General features: G+C 63.3%; 2 protein-coding genes across 2 annotated transcripts; one reads left to right on the top strand and one right to left on the bottom strand.

The window, feature by feature from the left end:
• The first annotated feature begins 4,440 nt into the window (after positions 1–4,440).
• UNC5A (unc-5 netrin receptor A) lies at positions 4,441–9,478 on the top strand. Its single transcript, XM_041397847.1, has 15 exons — positions 4,441–4,807; positions 4,947–5,090; positions 5,165–5,268; positions 5,380–5,560; positions 5,674–5,841; positions 6,030–6,194; positions 6,280–6,468; positions 6,880–7,179; positions 7,271–7,358; positions 7,438–7,606; positions 7,684–7,917; positions 8,015–8,164; positions 8,261–8,425; positions 8,510–8,685; positions 8,894–9,478. Exons 1-15 carry the CDS (start codon positions 4,441–4,443, stop codon positions 9,051–9,053), a joined length of 2,760 nt encoding a protein of 919 aa, XP_041253781.1. The 3' UTR covers positions 9,054–9,478.
• A 100-nt stretch (positions 9,479–9,578) lies between these two features.
• HK3 (hexokinase 3) lies at positions 9,579–15,258 on the bottom strand. Its single transcript, XM_041397850.1, has 19 exons — positions 14,874–15,258; positions 14,595–14,747; positions 14,421–14,472; positions 14,154–14,316; positions 13,687–13,835; positions 13,394–13,528; positions 12,999–13,287; positions 12,724–12,907; positions 12,400–12,555; positions 12,047–12,280; positions 11,654–11,958; positions 11,437–11,576; positions 11,175–11,294; positions 10,994–11,089; positions 10,772–10,871; positions 10,466–10,649; positions 10,237–10,392; positions 9,847–10,080; positions 9,579–9,720 (listed from the first exon to the last, which is right to left on the bottom strand). Exons 1-19 carry the CDS (start codon positions 14,969–14,971, stop codon positions 9,579–9,581), a joined length of 3,090 nt encoding a protein of 1,029 aa, XP_041253784.1. The 5' UTR covers positions 14,972–15,258.
• Between the last annotated feature and the right edge of the window lie 6 nt (positions 15,259–15,264).

The raw sequence follows: 15,264 nt of genomic DNA, 5'->3' as shown, positions 1-15,264 counted from the left end.
AAAACTGGGGACACGGTCCAGGGTAGGGGACTACCCCGGGGACACGGTGCCCATTGGAGCGTGGAGGCCGTGTTGGCATCGTGTGCCCGCAGTCGCATCGTCCCCAGTGCTCAGCACGCGCCAGGCTGGCCAGGAGCCAGGTCCTGCTGCCCAGCACTGGCATCCGACCCTGCTGGCTCTCTGCCCAGCCGGGGCTGGCACTGGCACCAGCCTGGCGTTGCTGTGGGACTGTGTGGGGTGGAGGGGTGGGTGCAAGGGAAGTGCTTGCCAATGTCCTGATGCCCCAGGTGAGGGTCAGAGCAGCTGGGCAATGCTGTGGCCCGTGGCTGGGGGTCTCCCAGAGACAACAGCAGCTGATTGTGCCTCAGAGCCAGCCTCTCCCAGCAGGATGGTACCCGGCTGAAAGCCTCAGACGAGCTTTTTGACTGTGGTGAGTTGTGCCAGTTCCCTCTCTGCACCCTGCAGAGAGCAAAGTGCCAGCAACGGGGACCCCTGCGGGCAGGGTTGGCACACCCAGGCTCCCCTGGGAACAGCTGGGCACCCTCTGCCCTCCCCCTGATGCCCACCCTTCCCTCGTTAAGGCCGGAGCAATCAGCAGCAATTATGTCTTTAATTACCTGATGCTGGGGCGAAGGCTGAGGGCCAGCAAAGTGCGAGGAAATTTTTCATGTTAATGGTGTGCCAGGCCTGGCACTGCACGATGGATGGGGCACCAGCTGGGAGCGAATCTGCTGGCTGCAAATCCCACGGGGATCCGGGGAGGTCCACGGAGGGGCACAGTGGTGGAGGCAGGTGCTGGCATTGAGGTCCCCAGAGCAGCAGCAGCAGGCAGGGGAGCAGGCAGGGGGTGGGAGCAGAGGGAGGATAGGGTGGGATGCCCCGTCGGGGGTGGCTGATGTGGTGGGCAGCAGTGCTCAGACAGACAGTGCCATTGTCCCACTGCAGGCAGCCACCTGCTCCCTCCCAGGGGCAGCTGTGCCACATGGGCACCCACCGGCCGTGCCGGTGCCGGGGCTGGCGCTGCCGCAGCCACCGCGGGCAGCCTCTGCTCGCCAAGAGCACGCTGACCTTCTCAGTGTCTCCCCGCGGCACGAACCCACCAGGCGGCTCCCGGCACCGCTGGGGACTTTGGCACCGTCACCCAGGCAGGATCAGCCCCTTGAGGGCCAGAGAGACCATACTGGGGCACCCGTGGGAGCCTGGTGTGTCCTATAAGTGTCCCCCCCACCCTCCAAAATGGGCAGTGGAGTGTCCTGTGTTCTCTCCTCGACCAGTAAGACCAGTACCCCTGGTGTTCCTGCTGCTGGGGGGCCCAGGTGCTACGGTGAGAGGCTGTGTGACCACCTGGGGTGGCAGGAAACAGGGGGAGCTTTGTACATGGGGGGCGGGAGCAGCTGGGGGTCCCACAGTGCTGTGACAAAGGCAGGGGCAGGTGCCCAGAGCTCACAGCAGCTCCCCATCCCCTCGGCACCCCGTGCTGGGTGTCTCAGACTTGTTCCCCAGCCCACCACCCTTCCCCTCCATCAGGCAGCACTCGTTAGCCCACGTGTTTGGAGGATAATTGATATTAAAGCCCTGCTTAATGCACCGACTTTACAGGCTGAGATTTATCGGCGCTGGAGCAAACCGAGCTCCCAGTCGCTCCTTTGGCTGCAGGGAGAGCGGCCGAGGCTGCGCCCTGCCACGGTGAGGGAGGGGCGAGGGGTGCGTGGAACCCAGGGTCCCCCCCACCCATCCGCTTGTTCCCCGTCCCCGCCGAAGTTCCCCGGTTCCCTTTGCCAAGGTGACATAAGCATCTCGCCTGTTTCCATGGCAACGCAGCGGCAGGTGAGCGCGGGGCGGATGCGGGAGCCGGCACGCGCCACGTGGGGGGCCGCTGCCCACAGGGCGCCCACGCTGCGCCCGCACCCACGGGCTGGGGGTGCCACGCTGGGGGGGGACCCACAGGCTCGGGGGGGCCCGCAGTGCGTGCAGGTGGCAGCAATGGGGAGCAGGGTGCCTGTGCTGGGGGGAGTGTCTGGGGTGGGGGAGATGCCCACGCTGTGCAGAACGGCTGTGGCGTGGAGGGGTCCACAGGATATGGGGGGCACACAGTGCATGGAGGTGGTTGAAGAGTGTGGGGAGCCCGTGGGATGTGAGGTGCCCACGGAGTGTGTGGCATCCACAGTGCATGAGATCCCTGAGGTGTTTGGCATAACTGAGTTTCCATGGCAACGCAGCGGCAGGTGAGCGCGGGGCGGATGCGGGAGCCGGCACGCGCCACGTGGGGGGCCGCTGCCCACAGGGCGCCCACGCTGCGCCCGCACCCACGGGCTGGGGGTGCCACGCTGGGGGGGGACCCACAGGCACGGGGGGGCCCGCAGTGCGTGCAGGTGGCAGCAATGGGGAGCAGGGTGCCTGTGCTGGGGGGAGTGTCTGGGGTGGGGGAGATGCCCACGCTGTGCAGAACGGCTGTGGCGTGGAGGGGTCCACAGGATATGGGGGGCACACAGTGCATGGAGGTGGTTGAAGAGTGTGGGGAGCCCGTGGGATGTGAGGTGCCCACGGAGTGTGTGGCATCCACAGTGCACGAGGTGTTTGGCATAACTGACACATGGGGTGGCCATGGTCCATTGGATGGTCACAGGGTGTGTGGGGTGCTTGTAGTGCGTGCAGAGCCCACGGTGTAGGGTACCCGTCATGAAGGGGGTGTCTGTGGTGCATGGGGCACCCAGATCTTACATAGCTCCCCTGCTCTCTCACAGGGCTCCAGGCCAGCTCCAGCCTCCTGCCTGTGTCACATGGCTCCATCCATGCCCACACCACAGCACAGAGCCTCACCAGTGCCTGCACAATGCTCAGCAGCCAGACATCCAGGGCTGGGCAGCACCCCGGCTCTGCTGCTCACTGCACATCCCCAGCTCTGTTTGCTGCCCATGCTCCCCCCACCCCGCCCACAAGGCACCCAGCACCCCGCTTGGGTGGGCAGCTGCGGGGGCTCCATACCCATCCTGCTTCCTGCATGCCTTGCTGCTGGTCCCAGGCTTCCTGCGCCCCTCCACTCAGCCGCGATGGATAGACACGCAGCTCGGCAATCGCTGTACTCATTTCACGTGTGATTAAAAAGCTGGTCCCGCAGCACAGTTCACCCGGCGCGTCTGCCACAGCCGCCCGGGCGGGAGGCAGCCGCGATGCTGTGCAGCAGCAAACACGGCATTTCATAAATAAATCGGGTTTATTTTCCCGGAGCCCACGTGCCAGCGCGGGTAGGGCAGTGTGGGCACCCGGGGTGCCCGAGCAGCAGGCACAGCGGTGGGACCCGCGGGTGATGCGGCGAGCTGTGCCGCAGCCGGCGCGGGGACAGCACCGCGCCGGGGACCGCAGCGCCTGTCCGTGCCGTGACCCCCGGGCCGGCCCAGCCTGCGGCTGGGGGGGTCGTTAAAGCAGTGAAATATGAAATGCCTGTATATCCCCGACAGGAGTTTTAATTAAATTAATTGCCAGTGACATTGTAAAAGTGCTGATGGGGTAATAACCGGCGCGTTATGGTCGCCGTTTATCTTCCCTGCGTAAATTAGCTGCCGCACCTTGCCCGTCCCGGCGGGCATCGCGGTGGGCTCGTCGGCACCCACTCCCCGGTCCGAGGGGCCTGAGCCAGCTGGGGGGAGCGGCAGGGCCTGGATTCTCCCTGGGGGACTCAGGCAGCACCCAAGGGACCCCCGTGTCGCTCGCGTTCCTGTCACGCAGGCGGCCGTGCCGGGCGGGAGCCAGCCGGGCTGGGCACAGGCAGTGGGGTCCCACGGGCACATGGGGAGTGGCTGGTGGTTGCCAAACGAAGGTACTTAATTACTGCGCATTCCATCCCATTTAATTGCTTATTAAATCCTAACCAGCCAATTAGCAGCAGCAATTACAGCTTCATTCAGTGACACAATCGCTATTTTATCGTTTGTTAATCAAATGCTTATTTAGGGCCCTGTTTTATTAACTCTTTCCACAGCAGGCACCGGCGGGGTGGGGGGAGAAGAGTGGCCTTGTCTGGGTTGGGAGATGTGGATGTCGTGGGACTGTGCCATGTGTCATGTCCCCAGCACTGCTGTCCCCATGAGGGCATGTGTGTCCAGCACCGAGCCATCCTCCCCACCCTGGGGACAGCCAGCCCTCATGTGCCATGTAAGCATGGGTGTCAGTGGCACAGGACAGGGCGCACTGCTGTGCCACCCTGCCGTGTCACCCCTACTTGTCCAGCATCCCTGTGCCACTCTGGGGTGCAGCAGGGCAGGATGTGGCCCCTGGTCAGTGCCTCACAGCGTGCTGGAGAAGGGGGTGGTAGGCGCCCCGGAGGCGTGAGCGATGGCCCTTGTTGGTCACACTACATTTCCTTTTCATTAGTGCTAAGTGTGGACATGAGGGATCGGCAAGGGTTCAGCGGGCACAGCCACCGCGTGGCTGCTTTCCCTGATGGATGGCAGGGTGGGAGAGGGCTGCCGCACTGCTGGTGAAAGGGACAGCGGGGAGGCACAGGGCCAGTGGCATGTGGCTGTGCCGGCGTGGCTGATGTCCCAGCCAGGGCACGTGGAGGTGGCCGAGCCCCATCTCCCCACAGGTGCTCAGCAAAGCGCGACCGTGGCCAACCCGGCATCTGGCGCATCCTCGGACCTGCTGCCACACTTCCAGCTGGAGCCGGAGGATGTCTACATTGTGAAGAACAAGGCAGTGAGCCTGGCCTGCCGTGCCACCCCTGCCACCCAGATCTACTTCAAGTGCAATGGCGAGTGGGTGCACCAAGGTGACCACGTTACGCAGCACAGCACCGACCGCAGCACGGGTGAGCGCCAGCGGGAGCGGCGGTGCCAGCCCCACTCCTGGGGAGCCACATGTGCCACTCTTGGCGGGGCTTGCCTGGGGCTGGGGCATCGGGGACAGCTCCCGGCATGCCAGTGTGACGCGCCACTGTCCGGTGCCAGGGCTGCCAGTGATGGAAGTGCGCATCGAGGTCACCCGTCAGCAAGTGGAGAAGATCTTTGGGCTGGAGGAGTACTGGTGCCAGTGCGTGGCCTGGAGCTCCTCCGGCACCACCAAGAGCCAGAAGGCCTTCGTGCGCATCGCCTGTGAGTGTCTGACTGTGAGGACAGAGTGCGGGGCGCTGGCCCCAGCCCCCCATCTCACCCCTGTGCCTCCCCAGATCTGCGCAAGAACTTTGAGCAGGAGCCGACAGCCAGGGAGGTCTCCATTGAGCAGGGCATCGTGCTGCCATGCCGCCCTCCCGAGGGCATCCCCCCCGCCGAGGTGGGTCCCTGCAGCTGGGCAGGACAGGATGTGGCTGGGGATACCCCTCACCCAGGACAATGACGTGTGTGACCCCAGACAGGCACCCAGTGATGTCCCTGTGCCCTACAGGTGGAGTGGCTGCGCAACGAGGAGCTGGTGGACCCAGAACTGGATGCCAACGTCTACGTGACGCCAGAGCACAGCCTGGTGCTGCGTCAGGCCCGCCTGGCCGACACCGCCAACTACACCTGCGTGGCTAAAAACATCGTGGCCCGTCGCCGCAGCGCCTCTGCTGCCATCACTGTCTACGGTATGGCCCCTCCACGCCAGTCCCCACCATGCTGTCCTGGTGTCACTCTCCCTGTCCTGTCCCTCCCTGCGTCCCCTTAGCGGCAGGGCGCTGACGGGTCCCTCTCCACCCAGTGAACGGCGGCTGGTCGACGTGGACGCAGTGGTCAGGCTGCAGCACCAGCTGTGGACGGGGCTGGCAGAAGCGGAGCCGGACGTGCACCAACCCCACACCCCTCAATGGGGGTGCTTTCTGTGAGGGCCAAAACGTGCAGAAAACCGCCTGCACCACCCTCTGCCCAGGTACCCGCCCTGCTCGGGGCACCGCCACCGCCCCGTCGTGCCGATGCTGCACTCCCCACTGCGCCCGTTGCAGTCCCTGTCCCCACCAGATGTCTTGTCCTCCAATTCCCCTGTGTGTCCGTCTCTGCCGGCCCCGGGGCAGGGAAGGGGGGTGACAGCAGGGCGCTGACCCCAGGCTGTGCCTGCAGTGGACGGCGCCTGGTCGGAGTGGAGCAAATGGTCGGAGTGTGGGGCCGAATGCACCCACTGGCGCAGCCGCGAGTGCTCGGAGCCAGCGCCGCGCAACGGAGGCCGGGATTGTCATGGCCCCGAGCTGGACACCCGTAACTGCACCTCTGAGCTCTGCACCCACGGTGAGCACGGTGGGGATGGCAGGATTGTCCCCTGGGAGAGGGGACTGGGGGGTGGCCGTGTGTGCTGATGTCCTGTCCCACACAGCTGCCCCCGGCGCAGAGGACGTAGCACTGTACGTGGGGCTGGTGGCCGTGGCCGTGTGCCTGGTGCTGCTGCTGCTGGTGGGGGTGCTGGTGTACTGCCGCAAGAAGGGGGGCCTGGATGCTGATGTGGCCGATTCCTCCATCCTGACCGCCGGCTTCCAGCCTGTCAGCATCAAACCCAGCAAGGCTGGTGAGTGAGTGTTGCAGGGACAGTGCACCCACACTGGGACAGGGTGTCCCTTGGACCTGCAGGTGGCCATACCTGCCAGGGGGTCTCTGGGCAGGGGCTGTCTGCTACAGGGCATCCCTGGGTTGGGGTCTGTGCCCTGTGGGGTCCCTGGTCTTGGGCTGATTCTTTGCCTTAGGGATCCCTGACCCAGGGATAGGAGCTCTGCATCTTAAGAGTCTGTGACTGTGGGGTCAGTGCTCTATGCCACATGGGGTCAGATCTCCAGGGGCGGTGGCTGTGCCCTATGGGGTCCTCACTATGGGGCAGGGACTGTGTGCCCCATGCCCTCTCAATCTGTGCCCGTGTACCACTGCTGGGGACCCCCTGTTTCTGCCTTGCCCCAGCACCACAGTCGCTTGCTCTGTGCTGCAGACAACCCCAGCCTGCTCACCATCCAGCCAGACCTCAGCACCACCACCATGACCTACCAGGGCTCGCTCTGCCCACGCCAGGATGGCCCTGCCAAGCTCCAGCTGCCCAACGGGCACCTGCTGAGCCCGCTGGGTGCTGGACGGCACACGCTGCACCACAGCTCGCCCGCCGCCGAGGGTGCTGATTTCGTGGCCCGGCTCTCCACGCAGAGCTACTTCCGCTCCCTGCCCCGCGGCACCAACAACATGGCCTATGGCACCTTCAACTTCTTGGGGGGGAGGCTCATGATCCCCAACACAGGTACAGCAGGGTGGGGATTCCAGAGCACTGCCCAGGCCAGGCAGGGTCCTCATGGGGCTCACACCCTGCCTGCACCCCCATTCCCACCCAGGGATCAGCCTGCTCATCCCACCCGATGCCATCCCACGGGGGAAGATCTATGAGGTCTACCTGACCCTGCACAAGCAGGAGGAGGTGAGGTAGGTGCTGGGGCTGCTGGGTCATGGGGCTGTTGGAGGGGGTTCTGTCCTGACTCAGCTGCCCCCATCGCTGCCCCAGGCTGCCCCTGGCTGGCTGCCAGACGCTGCTGAGCCCCATCGTCAGCTGTGGCCCCCCCGGGGTCCTCCTCACCCGCCCTGCCATCCTGGCCATGGGGCACTGCGTGGAAGCCAGTGCTGAGAACTGGAGCATCCGGCTGAAGAAGCAGTCGTGCGAGGGCACGTGGGAGGTGAGCAGGGGCGAGGGGTTTCAGGGATGGAGGAGGGACAGCCTCGGCTGAGGTGCGTCTCTGCCTGGGTGCCGTAGGACGTGCTGCAGCTGGGCGCTGAGCCGTGCACAGAGCTGTACTACTGCCAGCTGGAAGCGCAGGCTTGCTACGTGTTCACGGAGCAGCTGGGGCGCTTTGCCCTGGTCGGGGAGTCCCTCAGCATGGCGGCCTCCAAGCGCCTCAAGCTGGTCCTGTTTGCGCCGGCCGCCTGCCCCTCGCTGGAGTACAACATCCGTGTCTACTGCCTCAGTGACACCCAGGACGTCCTCAAGGTACCGGGGTCCCCAGAGCCTGCCCGTCCCGGCTTGGAGCGAGAGCTGCGCTCCTGGTGTGCAGCATCTCGTGCCTGACTGCTGCTTGTGCTGGCAGGAGGTGATCCAGCTGGAGAAGCAGCTGGGAGGGCAGCTGATCGGAGCCCCCCGGGTGCTGCACTTCAAGGACAGCTACCACACCCTGCGCCTCTCCATCCACGACATGCCCAGCTCCCTCTGGAAGAGCAAGCTCCTCGCCAGCTACCAGGTGAGGAGTCTGGCCAGTGTGTGGGGATGGGGATAGAGGTCTAGGGAGGTGTCCCTGCCACTCTGACACCCCCCAGCTCTGTCACCCCCACTGCAGGAGATCCCCTTCTACCACATCTGGAGTGGGCTGCAGCCCTTCCTGCACTGCACCTTCACCTTGGAGCGCCTGAGCACCAGCACCTGTGAGCTGGCCTGCAAGATCTGGGTCTGGCAGGTGGAGGGGGACGGGCAGAGCTTCACTGTCAACTTCAACATCGCCAAGGTGAGGGCAGGACTGGGCCACTCCTTGGGGTGGCCATAGCATTGCCTCACATCCCTTTCCTTCTCTGCTCGTGCTCTCCCTTAGGACACAAGGTTTTCAGACTGGCTGGTCCCCGATGAGGTGGGCACCCCGGCTCTGGTGGGCCCCAGTGCCTTCAAGATCCCCTTCCTCATCCGCCAAAAGATCATCAGCAGCCTGGACCCGCCGGGCACACGGGGAGCCGACTGGAGGACACTGGCACAAAAGCTCAACCTTGACAGGTAATGCAGACTGAGGACAGTGCTGGGGATGGGGTGGTATGTATGGATGGGAGCAGGGGTTCTGGCCTCATCCCGCACCTGTGGATGGATGCTGGAATGCTGTGGGATCCCGGGAGAGGCTGCTGAACAAGGTGAGGCTAGCACGGGGCTGATAATGGGATGTGGAGCCATCCCTGTGCCCTGACATGGTCCCTCTGTCCCCTTCCAGCCATCTCAGCTTCTTCGCCTCGAAGGCCAGCCCCACAGCCATGATCCTCAACTTGTGGGAAGCACGGCACTTCCCCAATGGCAACCTCTCCCAGCTGGCTGCCGCCGTGGCCGAGGTCGGCAAGCAGGACGGTGCCCTCTTCTCCGAGGCTGAGTGCTGAGCATGGCAGGTCCCAGGGGACCACCACCATGGGGCTAAGGGGGGCCCTGGCTGGCCCACCAGGCTCCTACTGCCCCACAGCGCACGGGGAGGGCTACCTGGCCCCTTTGGGAGGGCAGGATGCACCTGCCCCATGGCAGTCAGGCCCCTCCAGCACTGTGGCAGCAGGACTCAGCCCAGCCCTGGGGGTCCCAGGGCCCCACGGTGGGGGGCTGGGGGGGCACGGGGTGTGCGTCGTGCGTGCGGTGCCGTCGTGGTGTCTGCGTGTGGGGCCAGGCGGCCCCGGGCCCCGTGCCGTGTTGTGTAAAGCCCGTTTTTTTAATTCTGTATTAAGTGCATTCAAGTATTTACACTTGGCCTTATGTACATAGCGGTGCCGCGGGCGGGGGGTCTGCCGGACGTGAATGTAAATAAATTCGATATATATTGCTACGTGGGGCTGTGCCCGGCCATGCGCTGCCCCACGCCCCCCATGATCCCCCCAGAGGCTGGAGGTGCAGACCAAAGATCTTTATTGGAATGGTGACTATTCCATGGCGCTGGCAGTGCGATCGGCCACAGCTGCCACGAGCGCGGCCCCTTTCCCTGAGCCATCCTCTGATAGCAGGAAGGTCACATTACATTTGGGTGCTAGGTCCTTCAGTGTCTTCTGGAGGTTGTTGGAGAAGCTAGGCAGGATGGAAGGGGAGAGTGAGGACTGATTCTCCCACCCTATGCACACCATGCCTCCCACCACAGACCCCTTCATAGGGCAAGGATGCCCCATGGGTGCCTGCCGCCCTGGCCCCACTCACCAGGGGTGCAGCTTGTACAAGGTGCCGTCCACCCCAACAGTGACAGAGAGCTGGTCCACGCCTCGGTTCTCCCGCATCTTCTCCACCACAGCAGCCAAGCCAGCAGCGCAGAGCTGGGCGGCGCGCAGGGACACGGTCTGGCACACCTCCCGCATCAGCACGCTGTCCTCGAAGCTGGCATCGATCTCCAGTTCGTTCAGGATGGACCGTATCTGCCGCAGGGCCAGCCCGTTGCTGCTCCAGACCAGTGCCATTGTTAGAAGCAGAGTCCCCATCCCCATCACTGTCCCCATCACCCTGTCTGTGCCACATTGTGTAGCCTGGCTCCCCTCCTGGTGTTCTGATACCCCCACCCTGAGTTCTGGGAACACATGGGAACCCAACACTCACAGCTCGATGGTAGAGAGGAACTTGGTCTTGAAGATGTCCTTGGTCTGGAGCTTGGGGCAGGGTTTGCCTTGGAACAGGAGCTCTTTCTCTGTCATTGCCAGCAGGATCTGACGCACGATCTCGCCCAGGTACATGCCGCTGATCAGCTTCTCAAACCTATCCAAGGCACAGCCTCAGCTAGGCACAGCCACCCGCTCCCAGCCCCCTGTGCCCCGGGGCCCTCACCCACCTCTGCTTGCCCGGGTTGATGGTGGTTTCATCCACCACCTTGTCGAAGTGGGTGAAGAGATGGTCTAGGCAGCCGTTGTCCCCAAAGGCCCCCCACTCCATGTTGATGCACATGCGGCCCTCGTTCCCCTCCACAGTGCCCACGTTCTTCATCTCCTCCATGTAACAGGCATTGGTCCCCGTCCCTGCAGGCCCCATGCTGGTGTCACCCCCATAGCAGGTCTGGTAGAGGCATGTGGCCATGCCATGGGGGGTAGAGGGGTGGTGAGGAGACAGGGGACCTCCTGGATGCAGAGGTGTTCCTCACCCACAATGAGGCCGATTTCACATTTGGGGTCATCATAACCACAGGCCATCATGGTTCCCACCGTGTCGTTGACCAGAGCCACCACCTGCATCCCTAAGTGCTGCCAAATAGGAGATGGGGACACGTGGTCTAGTGGCGTGCAGACAGCTCCTGGGGCTGACACTGCCTGGATGCAGGTCCCCCTACCATGGGGACAGGGACAGGCCACCAGACATTCCCTACCCGTTTGCGTTTGGCAGCGTCCCGCAGCAGCTGGACAACGTCCTGTCCCACGCAGCCTGAGGCGCTGAAGCCTTTGGTCCAGGTCAGCAGCAATGCCTGCAACAATGACCAGATCAGAGGCCAGGGCAGCACACATCCTGGGATCCTTCCCAGCATCCTGGTGCTGGAGCCACTCCCTCACCTTATCCAGGCCCACTTGCTGGCAGGGGAAAGAGAAGGTGAAGCCGAGAGGCAGCATCTGTGTCACCAGGTTCTGCTTCGTCTGGAAGTCTACGATGCAGTCGATGATGTGGTCAAAGAGCTGTGGATAGTGAGCATGGTGAGCATGGCCTAGGCTGGGGCAATGATGGGGGAGCCTCTCCCAGCCCATCATGGCCCCATGGAGACCAAGTAGGGAGGCAATGCCCTCGCCCCAGCCACTGGTCACAGCTCCTCAGCCTCACCTCCTCGCCACTGCCCTGCGTGATGCTAACTGGGATGACGTAGATCTCGCTGGCCATGGTGATGCCCTCCTCTGTTATGTGTACCACCAGCACACGGAAATTGGTCCCACCCAGGTCCAGTGCCAGGAAGTCGCCTTTCTCTGCGGGGAACCAGCAGAGTGCATTAGCAGGGCCACAGCCTCCTCAGCACCCCATTGCCAGTGTCCCTGTCCCTTACCAGTGCCATCAGGTGTGTGATTAACGTAGGTGGGCAGCATGCGGACAGAGGCACTGGAATTGGTCTCCTTACCCAGGCCCCGATCCATCTCCTCCCTCATCAGTGCCTGCACTTTCACCAGATCATCGCGGGTGAGCCGCAGCGGGGCCAGCACCTCGTCCACCACACGGCGTTGGGCTGCCAGGCGCAAAGCCACTGCTGTCACCATGGCCGCCCCCCGCCCAGAGCCATCTCTCGAGGGCAGGATGGTGGCCATGCACTCAGGGGACAGTAGCCTTGACACAGTCAGCAGGACCTCCTCAAACCTGCCCAGGATGAAGAGAATAGCATGGGCTGGGTGTGAGGCATCCCACTGGGGTAGCACCCCACTGGGAGCCCTGTGTTGCTCCTCACCTGGGGTAGCCTGCGTACAATTCTCCTTCCACCCCCACATTGACCATCAGCGACTCCAAATCCCGGGTCTGGCACATGTAGCTGAGGATGGCAGCCAGCCCAGTGGCGTGGAGCGTGACAGCACGTGCCACCGCTGCCCGGCAGATCTGCTGCACCCGGCCGCAATCCCGCTCGCTTGGCTGCAGCCCCAGAACCTCCAGAATCCTCCTAACTTCAGTTATGCCATCCTCGTTGCTAGAAGGCAGATCACAGCCTTGCAGCAACCTGCAGGTTCACCAGCCCACAGCCAGGAACACCCATCCATCACCCCCCATCTTCCCACCCACAGCAGCTCCTGGTCCTCAGACACTCACTTGGCAATGTCCAGAACATGCTGCATTGTGAACACTCCCTTCTCCTTCAGGACAGCAGCATTGGTCCCAGTGAAGAGAGCTTTCTCAGCAGTCAGGGCAACCAGCGCGTGCCTGACAAGCTCCCCCAGGTACAGGGTGCCCACCAACTTCTCAAACCTGCGTGGGTTTCAACACACATGGGAGTCAGTCATGCCTCCCTAGCAGCACTCCTTGGCCCTTTAAGAGCACCCAGGAGCACTGCAGAGGAATGTGTGCTCCTGATGGTGGGCCTGACATGCTCAGGGATAGATGGAGAGCCTGTCCTTTCTGGGGGAGAAAGAGCACCTCTTCTCCCCAGGGTTGGAAGATTCCGCATCCACAGATTCATCGTAGGGCGTCAAGATGTCATTCAGGGTGCCATCATCCCCAAAGCAGCCCCACTCAGTGTTGACACACATCCGCCCGCTGGTCTCTTCTGTTATTTCCACCAGGTACGCCTCGGCCATGAAGCAACAGTTGGAGCCCTTGTCTGCAGGAGTGATGGGGCTGAGCACCAGCACGGCCCCCCCAGCACCCACCGCCTGTCTCACCTACAGGTGAGACAGGTGCCCAAGTCTCACCTGCAACCATGGCGACCTCACAGGCCCTCCCCTCCATGCTGCAGGTCATCATGGTGCCCACAGTGTCATTCATCAGGGCAACAACTTCCACCTGGAAGGGCAGGCTAGGAGCAGATTGAGAGGGTTTCCTGCCCTTCCACGAGGACAGCCAATTGCCTGACCCATTGCCCTCCCCCTCCTGCTTATCCGGCTTAGCATGCTTATTGATGGCTGACTGCAGCAGCTGCACCACGTCCTTCCCCACCACACCACTGCAGCTGAAGCCCTTGGACCAGGAGAGGAGTTCTGCCTGTGGAGAACATGGGGCAGAGTCATTCACCTCTGGCACCAGGATGGTTCCTCTCCCCACTGCTGCTGTGCTGGGACATGGCCCAGGACAGGGCTCTCCCCCTCACCTTGTCCAGCTGCGTCTGCTGGCAGGTGAAGGGGAACACAAAGCCCAAGGGGAGGTGTTGCTCAGAGATGTTGGTGTCAGAGCTGATGGTCTCGGCCAGGAACTGGGTCAGGCATTGTGCAATGAAGTCAAAGAGCTGCAAAGTCATGACTGGGGGTAAGGGCTGCTTGCCTTGCTCAGTACCCAGGCTGTGAAAGGCAGCCTTGAGCTCCAACACCAGCCTGGAGCCCTGCTGAGCCTCCATGATGCTGGGCAGCCCAGCACCAGCCACCCTTTGCCATGGCCTCCTCATACCGCTTCCCCCTCGCCCTGCATGATGTCCTCTGGCAGGTCATAGATCTTGTACATCATCTGGGGGCTCATGTTTCCATCTCCATAGAGGGTCACCAACAGGGTCCGAACCTGGTTCTGGCACAGCTCCACCACCAGAAAGTTGCCCTTCTCTATGGGGAAACAGAGGCAGCGTCAGGCAGAGGCCTTTCCCTGTGGCAGATCTCCCATAATCTGCTCCTTGCCCTGTCCCAGGGACAGTCACTCACCCATGGGGGAAGCTTCTGAGAGCCTGAGACTCTCAGAGGGGCCAAGGGAACAAGCTTCTGGCTACTGCCCCTGCACTGGGGAGTGGCAGAGGAGAAGGTTATGGGCCCCATAACTGATCCAAGAGTGGTTGACCCCTCCCCAGCACCTGCAGGGTCAACTCCAGTGAGATGTGCAGAGCAGCCAGTAGCAGAACAGTTCATCCTCAGGCTGGGCTGCCTTACCAGTGCCGTTGGGAGTGGAGCAGATGTAGGTGGGCAGCATCCGCACTTTGGCCTCGGCATGTGTCTGGCGGCTCAGCCCCTTGCACATGTCCTGCATCATGTGGCCCTTCATGACATGCAGCCTCTCCAGTGGGATGGTGAACGATCGCAGGGCTCGTTGTATCTGGCGACGGTGCATTAGGGCAGAGGTGCAGAGGCTAAGGGCAGGGGACTTATGACTGGAGCAGGGATGAGGGGACTTATGAGTGGAGCAGGGATGGGCCTTACCGGTGTGCTGTGGGAACTATCACGGCGCTGGTTCAGATTGCTCGCTGACATCCTGCATGGAGGGAGGTGGCATGTCAACACCCACTGAGCTCTGGACTGCAGGACAGGACAAATGCCTGCCCTTGCCCAGGCACACAGCGGGCCTGGGGGGCCTGTACCCAGCTCTGCTCTCACCTGCTGTCTATGTCCATGCCCAATGAGGGGTCCATATTTTCGGCCCTGTGCAGTATCTTCACACTACCTCTGCGGTCTTGGAGGAGGACGCTCTGCCCCACAACGGTCATAGGCCCGAGCGTGGGGGCGGTGGAAGAAAAGGGTCCCCACGACCTGCAAGAGGCCAGAGGCTGACGTCTCTCCCCTGCAACAGCCTGAGGGATCCGGGAACCTGCGCGGCCCCATCCCCGGCCCCACAGCGGTCTCCGCAGGGCAGGAGCCGCTCACCGGACCACGTACCGGCTGTCCTGCTCCTGCGCGCCCAGTCTTTGGTCTGCTCTGTTCGCCCCGCCGGACCGACCGCTTTGGGATCTGGGCTGGGTGCCGCGACTGCTCATAGGGTAGAGGCAGGGGCCGGTGATTGGGGCCGGTGGTGGTCGGGGCCGGTGTAAGGGCCAGTGTAGGGGCCGTGGCCGGGGCCGGTGTAGGGGCCGCGGCCGCTGTAGGGGCCGGTGTAAGGGCCGGTGGTGGCCGCGGCCGGTGATAAGGGCCGGTGGTCGGGGCCGGTGGCGGCCGTTACGGGGCCGGGGCCGGTGCCGGCGCCGGTGCGGGCGGGGCCGTTGCCGCCGCTGTCCCCCTGGCAACAGCCGCACCCCGGCCTGCCATTGGTCGCCCCGCCGCGAGCCGGCCC

Source organism: Onychostruthus taczanowskii, unplaced genomic scaffold, assembly GCF_017590055.1.
Source record: "Onychostruthus taczanowskii isolate IOZ18803 unplaced genomic scaffold, ASM1759005v1 scaffold14, whole genome shotgun sequence".
Taxonomy (NCBI): domain Eukaryota; kingdom Metazoa; phylum Chordata; class Aves; order Passeriformes; family Passeridae; genus Onychostruthus; species Onychostruthus taczanowskii.
This window is presented reverse-complemented; position numbering and strand designations above follow the sequence as displayed.

What these genes read in the sequence shown, in the direction of transcription:
- UNC5A (XM_041397847.1), top strand. Translation starts at nt 4,441, where the DNA reads ATGGATGGCAGGGTGGGAGAGGGCTGCCGCACTGCTGGTGAAAGGGAC. An exon ending in CGTGCGAGGGCACGTGGGAG is followed by an intron (nt 7,607 to 7,683) that starts GTGAGCAGGGGC and finishes TGGGTGCCGTAG; the next exon opens with GACGTGCTGCAGCTGGGCGC. An exon ending in ACACCCAGGACGTCCTCAAG is followed by an intron (nt 7,918 to 8,014) that starts GTACCGGGGTCC and finishes TTGTGCTGGCAG; the next exon opens with GAGGTGATCCAGCTGGAGAA.
- HK3 (XM_041397850.1), bottom strand. Translation starts at nt 14,971, where the DNA reads ATGAGCAGTCGCGGCACCCAGCCCAGATCCCAAAGCGGTCGGTCCGGC. An exon ending in AGCAGACGCAGCTGGACAAG is followed by an intron (nt 13,288 to 13,393) that starts GTGAGGGGGAGA and finishes TGTTCTCCACAG; the next exon opens with GCAGAACTCCTCTCCTGGTC. An exon ending in TTCCTCTCTACCATCGAGCT is followed by an intron (nt 10,081 to 10,236) that starts GTGAGTGTTGGG and finishes GGTCTGGAGCAG; the next exon opens with CAACGGGCTGGCCCTGCGGC.